The sequence below is a fragment of the Oreochromis niloticus genome, linkage group LG4, assembly GCF_001858045.2.
Source record: "Oreochromis niloticus isolate F11D_XX linkage group LG4, O_niloticus_UMD_NMBU, whole genome shotgun sequence".
Taxonomy (NCBI): Eukaryota; Metazoa; Chordata; class Actinopteri; order Cichliformes; family Cichlidae; genus Oreochromis; species Oreochromis niloticus.
In genome coordinates, this window is record NC_031969.2 from 28,635,233 (window position 1) to 28,649,319 (window position 14,087).

Consider the following 14,087-nt stretch of genomic DNA (forward strand, 5'->3'; position numbering starts at 1 on the left):
TGACTTAATAAATGTAGTGGTCTCAGATCTAGGGGTGAAAGAAATCAGAGTACAAAATTAATCTGCGGAAGCAATTTGAATATAGCTTATCAAATAACTTAAAAAAAAAAAAAAAAAAAAAAAGAGAGACAGCCATTGCAGAATCAAAGATGGAGGAGGATGCTTGTATTATACATTCAGTGTATGAGAGAATGAATCAAGATTTTCTCTCCTCCCTCTATCTCAGCAGAATCCAAGCTAAAAAGCTAAATAAATAAGGAATGGCAGTGGGGGTCGCCGAGCCGTGACCTTTCGGCCCATTTGCTTTAAGAGTGCAGGAGTGCAGCCTCAGCTAGACGCTCCTCCAAACTCTAGAGGGTAAATTTTAATCAGCGCCGTGCCAACGGCCGAGGCACTGCATCATGCTTAACGAGGCTAGAAGAAGGCTCTCATTTACCCATGCACAGGTAACAAATGGACCAGTGCTCATAAGACAACCCCGTTTCCCCTTTTTCTGTGATGTCCTTCAGCATCTCTCTCCTCTCCCTCTAGTTATGTGCTCACTTTTCCTCCAATTCGAAAGGTTTATACTCTGTAACCACACCGTTTGATTTTTCTTCCCCATATTTTTACCTGAAAACAACTGCTTTAACTCAGATACAATTTTCATTTTATTTTGAGCAAAGCAATTCCAGAGTCTGCCATTGTAAGGATTTATCTGAGCAAAGGCTGCATCCATTTCCTACACATTTGTTTTATGTGCGTTTTCCACGTTGTGAGTTACACCCAAAGCAATCTAAAACAACTGCCCTCCAAAAGAAATCCTACCACTACAAACTTTATACATAAACTTTGTGTATTTTGTATATTTAACAGTATTTTTAACAGTATTTTTAACAGTAAAATGTCACATTAAAGAACATAAAAACCTGCTTAGTTACTAAAGTGGGAGTGAGAAATGAATATAAATTGACCAGCTCACTGCCTTAAAAACTTCTCGATCTTATATCTCAGTATTTGATGGACTGCTCTAACATTTGATAATGGTATTCATGTTGGATAAGCTTGGTTTTTTTATTTGTTTTGTTTTTTGGCGGGTTTTCTTTAGCTAGTATTCCATGTATACCATATCTCCAGAACACTGGCTTATGATCACATCACTGTGATACTGTAGCTCTGTGATTTCTCCACTCTATTCTTTGTATTCACTGAGTAAAAACCAAATGGTGTCTGTGAAACATTAAAGCACTACTCTTCTCACACCCTCTTTTATTTTCACTCATCTCTTCTTCCATTATGCTGTTTATCCTCAGCCTATTTTTACTGGATTAAAAGTCCAGAGGAAGATGGGTAGCAAAACACTGTCCATGCTACTTACGTATTGAGCTGATAATTCTGGGTGAAATTTCAGTTATCGCTAAAGTAGACGATGTAGCTGCAGAGTAGAAGAATTTTAGCCCACTTACCAGCAAGATTTTAGCTCACTTGAAAACATGGTGGGTTTAAACTGGTTTGAAACCCCTAGAAAGAGATCTGAGTAAATTTAAGGCTTCTGACAGCAAAGATCAGGTTTACAAAAAGTGTAAAAAAAATACATTGCTTATTAACCTAAGAGTTTTGCACCTTTTTTCTTTCATACCATTCAGCTTAAATGTCTCCCTCTCAAAGTCTCCATCACTTTTTGGCTCCACAGGTCTCATTAGAGCCAGGCCAGTAGGGGAGATTCTAATGAACAGATGAAGGGGACACACACACACACACACGCACGCAACCTTGAAAAAGATTACACCAGGGACAAGCACAAAATAAAAACCTTGCACTTGATTATTTCACGTAAAATAAATCACAGCCCTCAGACACACACTCTAACCTCAAAGCAAGAAAAATGGCGATACGATAACATTTGCCATGAGAGCACGAGCAAACATGCAGCTATAGATGACAGCGCTCCTTGTTAAGGAAAAAAATGAATGCATACACACACACACACGCACGCATTCAAACGCACCCTTGGATAATGAAACATATACACCCATGCACCTTCCTCTGTTGCACTGTGCACAATAAGTCTTGCTTCATTAAAGCCAAATCTCATCCACTATCAGTTTACAACCACAGAAGTCGTTTGAACCGCCAGGGAAATACAATTCCATTCCGTTTCAGGGTTATCTTAATATATGAGCTTGTCTCCGCCACATTGGTCTGCGGTTATGAGCCGGGCAAACACCCACAGCAATGCAATATTGCACCGGCACATTCACACGACAGATTGGAGCACACAAAGCAATTAGCAGCTCATATATATGTGTGTAATTGTGTCCGCGTGTGACTAAACTCCCTTGTCTACTTCTTATTTTACTCTAATTTCTACATCCGGTGTTATGAGCAAACAGTTCATTATGGATTGCAGTTTATTTGTTTGTGTCCTTCCCGTAATCCTGAAGACAACTTGCAGAGCAGAGGATTCACCGAAAATGGCAACTAGTTACATTACGCAAAACTACACTGCTGCATTGCATCATCAGAGCTTTATGAAATTTAACTCGCCAAGACATGGTTGAAAAGAAGAACCAAGACAAATGGCGTGCAAAGAAGACAAATCTCTCAACGCTGTCAATGTCTGAGGTGCTTTGGCCATCCATCCTCCATCTCTCCTTCATTCGCTATCTGTCTGGCCCTATCCCACCTGTATGACACCCGATCACTCTTCATCCCTCTGTACATCCATTACCCCTGTCACTTCATCCTTCCATTTCTCTGCCCCAAGGCCTGAGCTTCCCTCGCCTGTCACAGATGATACTATCAGTGTGGATTACTTGGGATATCATGAGGAATATATGGTCAAATATCCCCTTGCAGAGGTCATAATATGTTAAATAATGACATTGCTATTTATAGGTAGTGTTGTTTTCTCTATATTTTATAAAGGGACTTAAAAATTCTGAGTACTGACTTACTATAAAAGAAATAGTGAGTGACTGAGTGAATGATATTTACACTTTTAATAACCTATTTACAATAAATATTAATTATTACCGAATCATTCAGAGCTGCTCAGATACTCAACAGGTCTTTTTTACAGCAGATAAATAGTCATATTTTCCATTATATAAATATTACTCATACTTTAATAGCTGCATATACAACCTGAAATTTAAAATCAGCAAGATGCAATAGTACAGCTGTCATTGTTTTTTTTAATTTTGTGACTCTGCGTTTGTAATCGCAGTAAAATGTGTTTGGGTAATCATGCACTATCATGCAGCTTTAAGCTCTTGGTCAAGTGTTTGTGTGTCTGGCTGTGTTTGTGGACAGACTTTTTCCAAACACTAGCATCAGGGAAGGATCTGCCTGTTGTGTGTGCTTATGCACCATGCAGCAGCTCAGAGCAGTCAGACTTCCCGCAGTCTCGGGTGGCCTCCTGAAAGGAATTCCATCTGGGGCACCAGATTTCAGCTGTAGCAATAGGACGAGGAGCTTCGACATCCAAAACAAGTAGGTAGTAGAGCTGCTGGTACTCTGAGTCAAACACAGCCAGCTGAGCCATGCTCAGGTGGTTCGGGAATCTGATTAGGATGCTTCTTGGGTCTTTTCTTTCTAAGGCTTTCCTGGCATGTCCAGCTGGGAGAACACCCCAGGGTAGGCTCAGAACTTACTTGAGGGATTGCACAGCTCCTCTGACCCAGGAATGCCTCAGGATCCCCCAGGAGGAACCTGGAAACATTGCTGTAATACCCTGCTTTGAATTAAGGAAAATAGATAGATGGATGGATGTGTAGCATAAATTCTTCCCCAGGGTGAGACTGTCAATGAAGACTTTAAAATTCAGTGCAAATAACCTGAACCATGAAGCGTGCCATAGTGCACAGCACACAGTTAATTGAAAATGCATATATTTAGCTCTAGTCATAGACTTGGTTCTCAGCGACTTTGTCCTCTTCCCCAAAATGAAATTGAAGTTGAATGTGTGTGATTTCAATACAGTGGAGGAAACCTACTGATGCAAGTGAAAGTGGTCATGAGAGAATTTAGGAGCAGTCAAACAAAGCCAACCACACTGGAAACTATAGCGCTACTCAAGGAGATAATGCAGAAGAAGGAAGACTGACCAAATTTAAATACGGCATTGTTTTAATAAAAGTCAGCTGAACATCCTATTTTAAACCGCTGCCATGTGTGTATAAAGTCAAAGGCACTGATATACAAATAGCTGAGGTTTGAATTCTAGGCCCTTAAACTGAAAAGCCCAACAAGGTCTGACCCTCTACTCGACACTTTGCTTTCCTATCTCCTCACTGCTATCCATCCTCCTTCCCCTCCTTCAGGCCAGTGCAGACCAGCAGGCATCAATCTCAGCCTTGATCTTCCTTCTCTTTATTGATGGCAGGGTGACACAGATGCAGCGCTTGTTACAGGCTTTCACAGCACTGACCTGCCACGCCTTGCTCTCCTTTCTCCTATAAAAGGAGTGAATGATGGGGAAGCGAAGGAAGGGGGGGGCAGACTTATACAGCATGCATAACAACTGAGTACACCTCTCCACATGCATCATGCCATCCATCGCCCCCTGACTGTCTCATCTGAGGCCAATGGAGGTGCACACACACACACACACACACACACACACACACAAAGACACCGAAGGTTGGCTGCAAGCTGCTACCCAAGCTGACTATCAAAGCTAAAAAGAAATCACACCCCGACGCCTCAAACTCCAGCTCACATGAAGAAGGTCACACTGACAGGCTCGACTCCAGTTAACAAAGGCTTTTCCTATCTCAGGGACATTCCCCAAAAAAGCAAAGTGCTGACATGCACGCCCACTCAGAGAGAACCATATGTCTGCCATGTTCGCACACTCTCAGTCCGACACACATGCGCACACACACCGTGACCTTTGCAGCAAAATTCTCAAACTCTGAAATATTGGCTGGACAGCTTATTCTGAGGGTTATCAGGCAATATAAAGTGTAAACCATCAAGTCTCGTTCTCCCCTTTTGGCACGCAGTTTAATTCTATAGTGCTATACACATACACTGCACCTCAGTGGGATAAACACATACTGCCAAGGTCTGAGGTTTAAGGTGGCATTCAGACAAAAGGCATGTTCTCCAAGGAATATAAATGGGCTGGTTAAAAAGCATAGATTGATATTACTCATATCAGAAATTTTATAGGAATATTTATTTTATTTCTCAGACTTCAGAACCTTGAATCTGAGAGTTTTGCAGACTCTTGTTATCAGCATTTCCTTAAAAACAGAGATTTCCGATATTATTCCTGGAATTTGTTGGTGCCATTCATTCAGTTTTTCGGTCACTAATCCCATTGCCCCCGGGAACACTGGACGTTACCTTACACATCTGTTCGAGCTCTTCGTTCAGCATCTGGTGCTTCTTCATCTCCTTCCTTCCTTTTGGATATTACCATCACCTGGGATTGCCACATCTATCACAACTGCCCTCTTCTGCTCTGAGTTACCACCACTATATTCGGTTGGTTAGCCAGCAGCTGTTTGTCAGTCTGGATGCTGCAGTCCCAGAGGATCTTAGCGCAGTTTCTCTCAGCACCTTTAGAAGGTGTGCCTCATGACGACTTCAGATCCATGGGCAGTACAGATGTTTGAACACTAGCCAATTATTTTAGTCCCAAAAATATATCCGCATTTGCAAATGTTGTAAATATATTAATATAAAGAATATATCCTTTTTGCCTTAACAAAAACTTTTAAAAATGTCTTTGTCTCTGCCAACTTGAGAAATCACACAAAGCACAAAGTGACTGGTTAAATGCAATATACAAATTCAGAAAAATAAAAAAATAAACACCAATGAATTGAGTCTATGTGAACTGAAAAAGGCACCTGAATGACCCAGTTGTATAAATTACTTTGTGGAAGTGCTTTTACACACAGATGACTTTGTTCACTAGTTATTAAAAAGATCATAATTTTATGCATGTATTTGTCCAGCTCTTCTTCTCAATGCTGGTTTGCACAGATGATGTGTAATAAAAAGCCTGTTAATATAAAACTGTCCAGTTTGAAATTATTGCTAAATTATTATTTTCTTTAGAGAATGACTCACAACCACCGAAGGTTCATGCATGGATGGCCTCCTTACAACTCTCTTCTCTCATTTTTCTACTCGCACAAACACTACACTCAAAGGCGTAAAATTTGTTCACCATGACTCACAAAACTGTTACATAAACTTGCATCATAACTTGATATCTGATGTATGTAGTTGAATCAGTTCTACTCCCATGTGCCCAAACATTAAGCCCCTGTATACTGTCTGTATCACAAATAATGGCCATTTGTGTGTTTGATGAGCGCCAGCACAATGCCAGATTATCCCCAAAGACCGGTGGCCACGGCTGACTGTTTGATGAGGAGTGATTTAAAGGGCTCAGGGAAGAGCTTCCCTAAAGCTCGGAGGGCCTCTACTTTGGTCAACACAAAGAAATCCCTGTTAAAATACAGTCCGAGACAAAGGTCTGAGTCTCTGAAGTGATTACAACCTATCTGTTCTCTAAGCAAGAGACCCAGTCAAAGAAGCCTGAGAGCTAAGTCTGCATGCTACACAACTGTGTATGAGACCCATGTGATCTGCTAAGGTCGACAACATCTGCACAGGAGATTGAACGCTGATCACAGCAGGATTACACTTGAAACTAAAATGTGACACTGAAACACAGTGACCTAGCACCAAGCTGAAAGAAGCTGTGCATTAATTAGCTAGTGACCTGTAAATGTGGTCAAACTGCATAATCAGAAAGAAAGAAAATATGAAGTATTAGAAAAAAAGACACCAACATGCTGGGAAAAAATTCAAAAATATATGTATTTTACAGTTTTAAAGGGCAAAACGGTGAACAAGTCAAGGGAACACATTAAGGCATGAGATATACTTGGTTTTAACTATGCGCATGATGGTGAGTGTTTGGAGCTTCAGTTGTGAATGTCATCAAAAAATAAAGATATGTGCTTCCAGAAGATTCAAGAAGCACACCAACGGTAAGTACAAGAGTCTGTATAGACATGCTGGCATCTCTATGATGTGCTGTTGCCTCTGCACAGAGACAACTACGCTTCAGTATGAGTGTGATCTTAGGTATATGTAAATTAGACATAGTAACAAACAACTCTGATCGTTTTGAGCTCTGGATGGAGGTGGCTCCATAGTTTAGTGGTTTGCTTGCCAAGCAAAAGGTCGCTGGTTCAATTCTAGCCAGAAAGACAAATTCCCCATTGTGGTTGCATGAGGAAAAACATCAAGCACGATCAAACCATCAAAGCCACCCACTGTGGCTACCCCTGTGACAAGGGAGCAGGGGTAAAACAAAATGGAGACGTTGAGCTTTATCAATTGAAGTCCCAGTGAGAATAAACTTCTTCAAAGAAATTTACTGTTTTAGGTCATGCAAATATGGAAGCCCTCTGGTGGAATCCTCCACTAACATGAGTAGTAGGGAGTCAAGCACATAAAATGTTATATTATCACTGCAAGTGGATGTTTACATTACTGCATGGTTAAAAAGCAAGTGTCTCTCTTGCCTGAGGTCAACAGGTTAATGTAAAACATGTCATGTTTTGAAACTGACAGATACCTTCTCTGTTGTGTTAGCTGGCAGCGCTCTCTTTAATTGGCCTTTCCTACATTTCATTTATGCTTATGGATCGTATGGATCAACTGACCACCAGCAGGAGTGTAACAATAAAAAGCCAATTTTCTCAAGTGAAGTTCCAATACAGTCGAAATGAATAAGAAAACTAAATAATAGGACTGCAAAACTGTGTTAAAAAAAAAATGGCAAAAAAGCATTATTTTGTGCAATTCTACAATGAATGACAAATAAGAAGAAAACATAAAAAGAGCAAATACTCTATGGCTGTGTGGTCTGTCAGCTTTGAAGCACAGTTAATGTCACAAGACAACAAATACTATGCCAGTATTATTAAAACATTGCCCACTAGATATTAAAATATTGCCCACTAAAACATGCCCACTATAGATTACAGTGAATACTTTGGTCGGACTCTTGTGAAATTACTGTCATGTCCTCAGTCATCCAAGAGCCGTACTGTTATCGATGTTATTATTCAAACAGAGCTACTTGCTAAATGACAACAATCTGGCAGAACTCTGTCACCAGTCTGAAATTAGTCAAAATCTGAGCTAAACAACTCAACGTGCCTGCCTGATTTTAACAGTTAAACAGTTTACATTTATATTCTTTCATGGAAAAAAAAAATATCAAGACAATTGTTCAAGCCTTAGAAAAACAACACACTGAACACCATTAAGGTCTCCAATAATGGGAACAACAGTCTTTCACTTTCCTGTTGGTTGATCCTCTTCACTTGTCTCTTCACAAGCACAGTTTGGGTTACAAGACAAGACGTCACAGACAAATATTTTCAGGGACTCAGCATTGACTTTTCACTTTCAGACAGGAGATCAGTTCTTTACGTGCCTGACACGCAGAATAGAGTTGTAGCCTTCCAATATCATTGAATAAGCAAGGCTTTGGGCTTGCAATCCTTAAATATCCAGGTCCGGGTCTTATGGTATTCACTCAGTTCATCTTACAGTGATGTGTAGTACCTCCTCTATAGCATTAGTCCAATAATTCTCTGTGCTGCCCAGCTGTATAGCTGCCCTTGCTATATCTGTACCCAAGCCCTAGGTGTCAGTTGTGGGCATCTTGGGATGCTATAGGTACAAAAGTAGGATTGGGAGAGAGGAGCAGTGAGGCTGCTGGTATGGGAGGACGCAGCAGGGTTAGGTCGGGAGAATCGCTCCAGACCACTAGGACTGTTTCAGGCGCTTTCTTGGGGGACCCAGGAAGGGACACTGGGCCGAGGCCAGAGAATGATAGGCCTCTGCAACCAGGTGTGGGTGAGAGATCACCATGGATTTCCATCCTGATGTCTCCATCACATCAGCAGCGTGACTGAGAGAAAAAAGGGAAATGAAATACAAAGGAAACGGAAAGCAGGAAAAGATGTTAAATTAAGAAACTAAACAGATATCCAAACAAAGTACACAAATTAATCTTTTTTTCAGAGAGAAAGAGTTTGGGATTATAAGACTCCATCTGTGTGGAGAGCAGCTTTGAGACATTACAGATTTGTCATACCAGCTGGTGAGGCTGTTATTTATTTTATATTTTTAAATATTTAACCTTTGGGGTCATCTTTGTGATAAATAACATCACGCAAATAAAAAGGCATCATTAAAGTTGCACAAATATACAGGCATGCGATAAAAAGGTTAAGTCATAATGTTTTTTTTATATCATATCATGAAATAATTACTTGATTCATCAGCTAATGAACAGGAAATTATTCAGGAACAATAATGATAATCTGTTTATTTCTGAGAGTCGAATTTTAAACAAAAATGTTAAACGTTACATTTGATAAGTTATAATTGTGAGGATTTCCTGCTTTTCTGGGTCTAATGATGGTAAACTGAATCTTTTGGTTTTTTGGACTCTTTTATACAATACTATTATACAGTACTCTTAACATGTACTATAATTCATATATTATAGTATATATAGTACATAGAGAGTTCATTTTAGAGACCACATGAGAATCTCACAGATAAAAGCAAAAAAAGGCACATAAATGATAACCAGTTCCCATTTTCAAAGCATTCCACGTTTAGGTTTCATTGTTCACACCTGGTATTGTAATGAGGAGAAATAAAGATGGCTAGCATGTGTCTATTTCAGCTGAAATAATTCCATTAACTGTTCATTTGTTTGCTCTCGAAAGATCCTCAGACATTTAAACTAAATGGTTTTTCCTTAGTTGGGAAAAGGAAGGAAAAAGTTGGGAAGGTTTTCTAATTAAGTGCTGATCAGTTTACTTGTGGTTGAGCTTACACCAGCAGACCCTGTGGCAGTCCTCAACCTCCTGACACCCTCAGGGTGCTGGGATGCACTATCACGCACACCGCTGTGTGGCCTTTAATGACATTTTTCATGTTTTATTGTGTGTAAATAAACAACCGCATGCGTGTGCGTGTACACGCGTGTTTATGTTTTGGCGCGTCTACTCTTGGCGCTCTGGCTGTTTGTGTGTGTGTCGGCGTGAATGTGTGGTCATATGCTTCCCACACAGCAGCTCCAGACCTCCAGCCAACCTCTGACCCTATTCTCTGTGGAGGAAGTGAAGCCCTGCTCACAGTAATGGCCAGTACGCTCAAGCTGAGGGCAGCGAAAGGGCACGACGAGAGCAGCCACAGCAGGAGAGGGAGGGGAAGGGATGGACCGATGGAGGGGAGAATAAGACGGCAGCAGTGACAAATAAAGAAAAAGGGAGGTGACAAAGAGTAATCAAACGTCATGGAGAGAGATAGGAAGAGAGTGACGGGGAGTAGAGCAGTGATGTGAAGGTAAATCAAACTATAGTCTCCAGTCAGTGGTAATTATAAGTTACCAATAGCAAAAAAATCTACTAAAAAGGCATTTTTTCTGTGCTTCACATAACTCGTGTTGTGTTTACATGCTGGTCTAAAAAAAACTCTGTGAGCTCTTTTCTGTAAACAAAGTGGATTAGGGGAGTTTAGGTGTCTTTCCTCTCTGCTGCATCCCTGGTGAGGATGAATAAATGAGACAGAGGAAGGATAAAGAGGACTCTTATTGTCTCAACTACATGACTGTAAACTGCTTGTAAGGACTGGTGTGGAAAGAGGTTAAGGTGCTTCTGGGGGTAGGATTATTGGTTTCTCTGTGTCGTCCGTTTTCGATATTTGTCCTCTAAATTGATTTTTGTTTTGCTGCTCTTGTTGCTGTCGATTGTGTCTGCAGGAGCTGGGTTGATAACGCTTTGCTGGCCAGGAGTCCCCTGTGGCCAATTTTCCCACCACCACAACAACGCTGTCGCAAATTAAACTGTCATAACGCCCATAACCACAATTAATGACTGGGATTAGGGGGAGAAATCTGCATTACTGAACACCTTTAGGCACACATGAGCTCTTAAGCACAAAACAGAGGTGGGAGACGGGGAGAAAAGGGGGGAAAGGAAAGGATAATGGGAGTGAATGGAAAAGGGAGGGAGACTAAGCCCAGGCAGGAACAAGGAAAGGACATGAAGCTGTAAAGAGAGGACAGAGGAATGAACAAAGGGATGGAAAATGTGTCTGGCTCTAAGACACACAGTTTGAACAAACACGGGTAAGGTGATAAGCAATTCAGGTAGCGACTGAGAGAAAGCTTTTTGTTTCAAGTGGGCATTGAAACACTGGATCAATCACCTGTCTGTGAACATAAATAGTAGTCATTGATGCTAATAGGCCCCATCGTACCTAAACAGGCTGCACGCAGCATGATTAACATCAGCAGCTGAGGTTTATTGCTAAATGGACCAATATGATACGGCAGCAAAATCATCTGATCTGGAGATTAAATTAAATTTCCTCGGGAGACAAAAATTGCTCCCACTGAAAATTAATGACATCCCCTGACAAAAAGCCGAACGCAGAAGCGTGCGTGTGTCGGTGAAAAAAATATTTGCATTAGTGTGGAGGTAGTTCTCAAGATGGATGATCTCAGCGTGAGCGTGTAACTCACAAGTTGATGAAGTCCACAGCCTGCGTCTTGAGCTGATCTGCACTGTGCAGGTCAGCCAGGATAAGGATCTCTGCGGCATTCTCCACAGACAGATTCGTGCAAAGAGCGTCCTCACACATCACCTTCAACCTCTCCAGAGCATACTACAAATGACAGAGAGGGAGGATAAACAGCAGGTAAACTAAATTACTTAAACAGCGCTGCCACCAACAACTGTAGCAGCGGTGTGTAATGATACGGTAACACAGAATTACTCCACCGCAGTGGCAACAAGCATTAAATTGAATAAGAAAAAAATATGGCAAAGAGAAGGGTAAGTGACAGATATGCATACTGAGTAGGAACTGATGATGGAATAGCATTACACGAGAAGCAAAAAATTATTTCCACCGAGTCTGATTACAAAATTGCCAGCTACAATAACCTTCTCTCATATTCACACACACTTCAAGATGACTCGTAGAGGTTTAGCGGAGACTACAGTTTAATGTCGCAGTACTTTCTTTTAATTTAACAAGTTACATTCTCTGCCTATCTACATTCAGATATAATTTAAATGATTTGTCGTTAAATAAGACTTTTTAAAAACGACAAGTAAGCACGTGGAAAGATTTAAATAGGGCTACTGGTTCATGAAAATCCCAAAACTACCAGTTTCTATTTATTGTTGAATGCAAAAAAGACAGGAATTATCTGTCTTGCTCCAAAGACATAAGTTAGGAACTAGTGACAAGTTAAATGTTTTTTGGTTGCAAGTGTTTTAAACCCTTTGGCAAAATTTCTGCAAAGTCTAAGATCATGGTAGCAGTGAAGCTATGCTGAGTCACATGGTTCTTTGAGCTAAATTTGCACATTAAGCTACGACTATTAGGAATGTTCGTGATTTCATAATCACTTAAATAGAAAAAATGTAATGTAAAAATTCTTCCTAGTAACTAGCTCTAATTAGTCCCTGCTAAAATGATACACATTTACAGACCGCTATTTAACAAGCACAGAAAAATGATGCATTCGTGATCTACAATAACCAAGATGAGTAAAACAAGTTCAACACAGGTGAGATTAGATGACTTGGTATAAATACTAAAAAAATACAAAGGTAAACACTACTAAAGCCTTTACACTGCTTGGAACTCCTCTGTGAATAAATTAGTTCATACTAGGGATGCACCGATACCGATACTGGTATCGGGTATCGGGGCCGATACTGTAAAATGTGTGCGTACTCGTACTCGTAAAAGTTAACCGATACCATGAACCGATACTAATGTAGCCCGAATTTGGGCGTAGATACTCATAATTCCCATGGACTTGAACGCCACGGTAACATAAGGTGTTCACAGTTATGTGATGTAACTGTACCCTGAATTTAATTTGCCCTGTAATATGTCACAAGGTAAATACAGGTAATTAGAGCAATCAAACTGTTATGTTAATCATAAAGTATTATTTTATGGTATGTAACTCTGAAGGGAGTTAAAATATTGTTCAGAGTTCTAATTTTCTGGAGGCCCGTGAAGGTAGCATAAAACGGGACCTGTGTATCTGTTGCAATGGAGGAGGAGAAGAGAACGGCATGGAGAGATGCACGAGGTTAGCTGAACCAAAGTGAGAGACTCGGCTAGTTTTACTGAGGTTAACTAGTACAAAAGAGTGTGTGACTAGAAAGCTAACCGTGTGGGAGCTTCGCAACAGAGTGTGGGTGAAGTGACTTTTTGTTTCAATGGTCGCACCACCGTGGAAAACTGTGTTTCCAGCTACGATCGCCGAGGCTAAAGGCTAGCCCGGACTGCTTGGCTGCGCCACGGAGGCAGCCGCTATGGACTGTCGGAGAGCTGGACAGTGACTCGCTAACGTGCTGTAGCAGAGACAGCATCGGGTCCGCAGGGAGTGGATTTAGTGTGGGACTGGTGAACGGCGATCTACCGAGCAACGGAACTGTAAGTCAGACTTTTGTGCTCTTACTGGGGAGAAGAGGATTTTTCTCCATCGTCCAGCGTGAGCAGCAAACAGGCCTGCAACAAGTGTGTATGTGAGTGTGTGGAGCCCATGTGTGAATATTGTATGTTTAGTGGATTTATATAACGTGTTTTGGAGTGTATATTAGTGAGTCACTTACCAAAAGGTGATAATATAAGTTGGGTTGTTTAATATAATTTGAAAGGGAATTATTTCATTTATACAGTGTATTTCATTTGGTTAAGGAATTGGAATATCATTTGAGTTTAAAAAAGGGATGTGTTGTACAGTATTTGTCTCTGCCCTTACGTTCAGTGAACGTTTCGTTTGGGTTAAAGAGTTGTCTGGGGTCGTTTCTTTACTACTGGTTAAGTTTAACTTGTGTGTGGTAGAAGTATCGGATTTTGTACTCGGTATCGGCAAGTACTCAGATCCAAGTATCGGTATCGGATCGGTTTGAAAAAATTGGTATCGTTGCATCCCTAGTTCATACAAAAATAATCAAACAAACATGGTATCACATGCAAACTATGCCAGCTAAAGCTCATATATCATAAGT

The 14,087-nt window shown here is 40.7% G+C and overlaps 1 protein-coding gene across 2 annotated transcripts in view; it reads right to left on the reverse strand.

Annotated features, from left to right (window-relative positions):
- Positions 1-6,806: 6,806 nt before the first annotated feature.
- spop (speckle type BTB/POZ protein) overlaps positions 6,807-14,087 on the reverse strand; it is a 96,098-nt gene continuing 88,817 nt past the window's right edge. For both annotated transcript variants that reach the window (XM_003441996.5, XM_019357680.2), the window contains 2 exons: positions 11,570-11,712; positions 6,807-8,938 (listed from right to left, as the gene is read on the reverse strand). In XM_003441996.5, the coding sequence (XP_003442044.2) occupies positions 8,794-8,938; positions 11,570-11,712 (288 nt within the window). In that variant the 3' untranslated portion in view covers positions 6,807-8,793. The remainder of the gene's footprint in view (positions 8,939-11,569; positions 11,713-14,087) is intronic.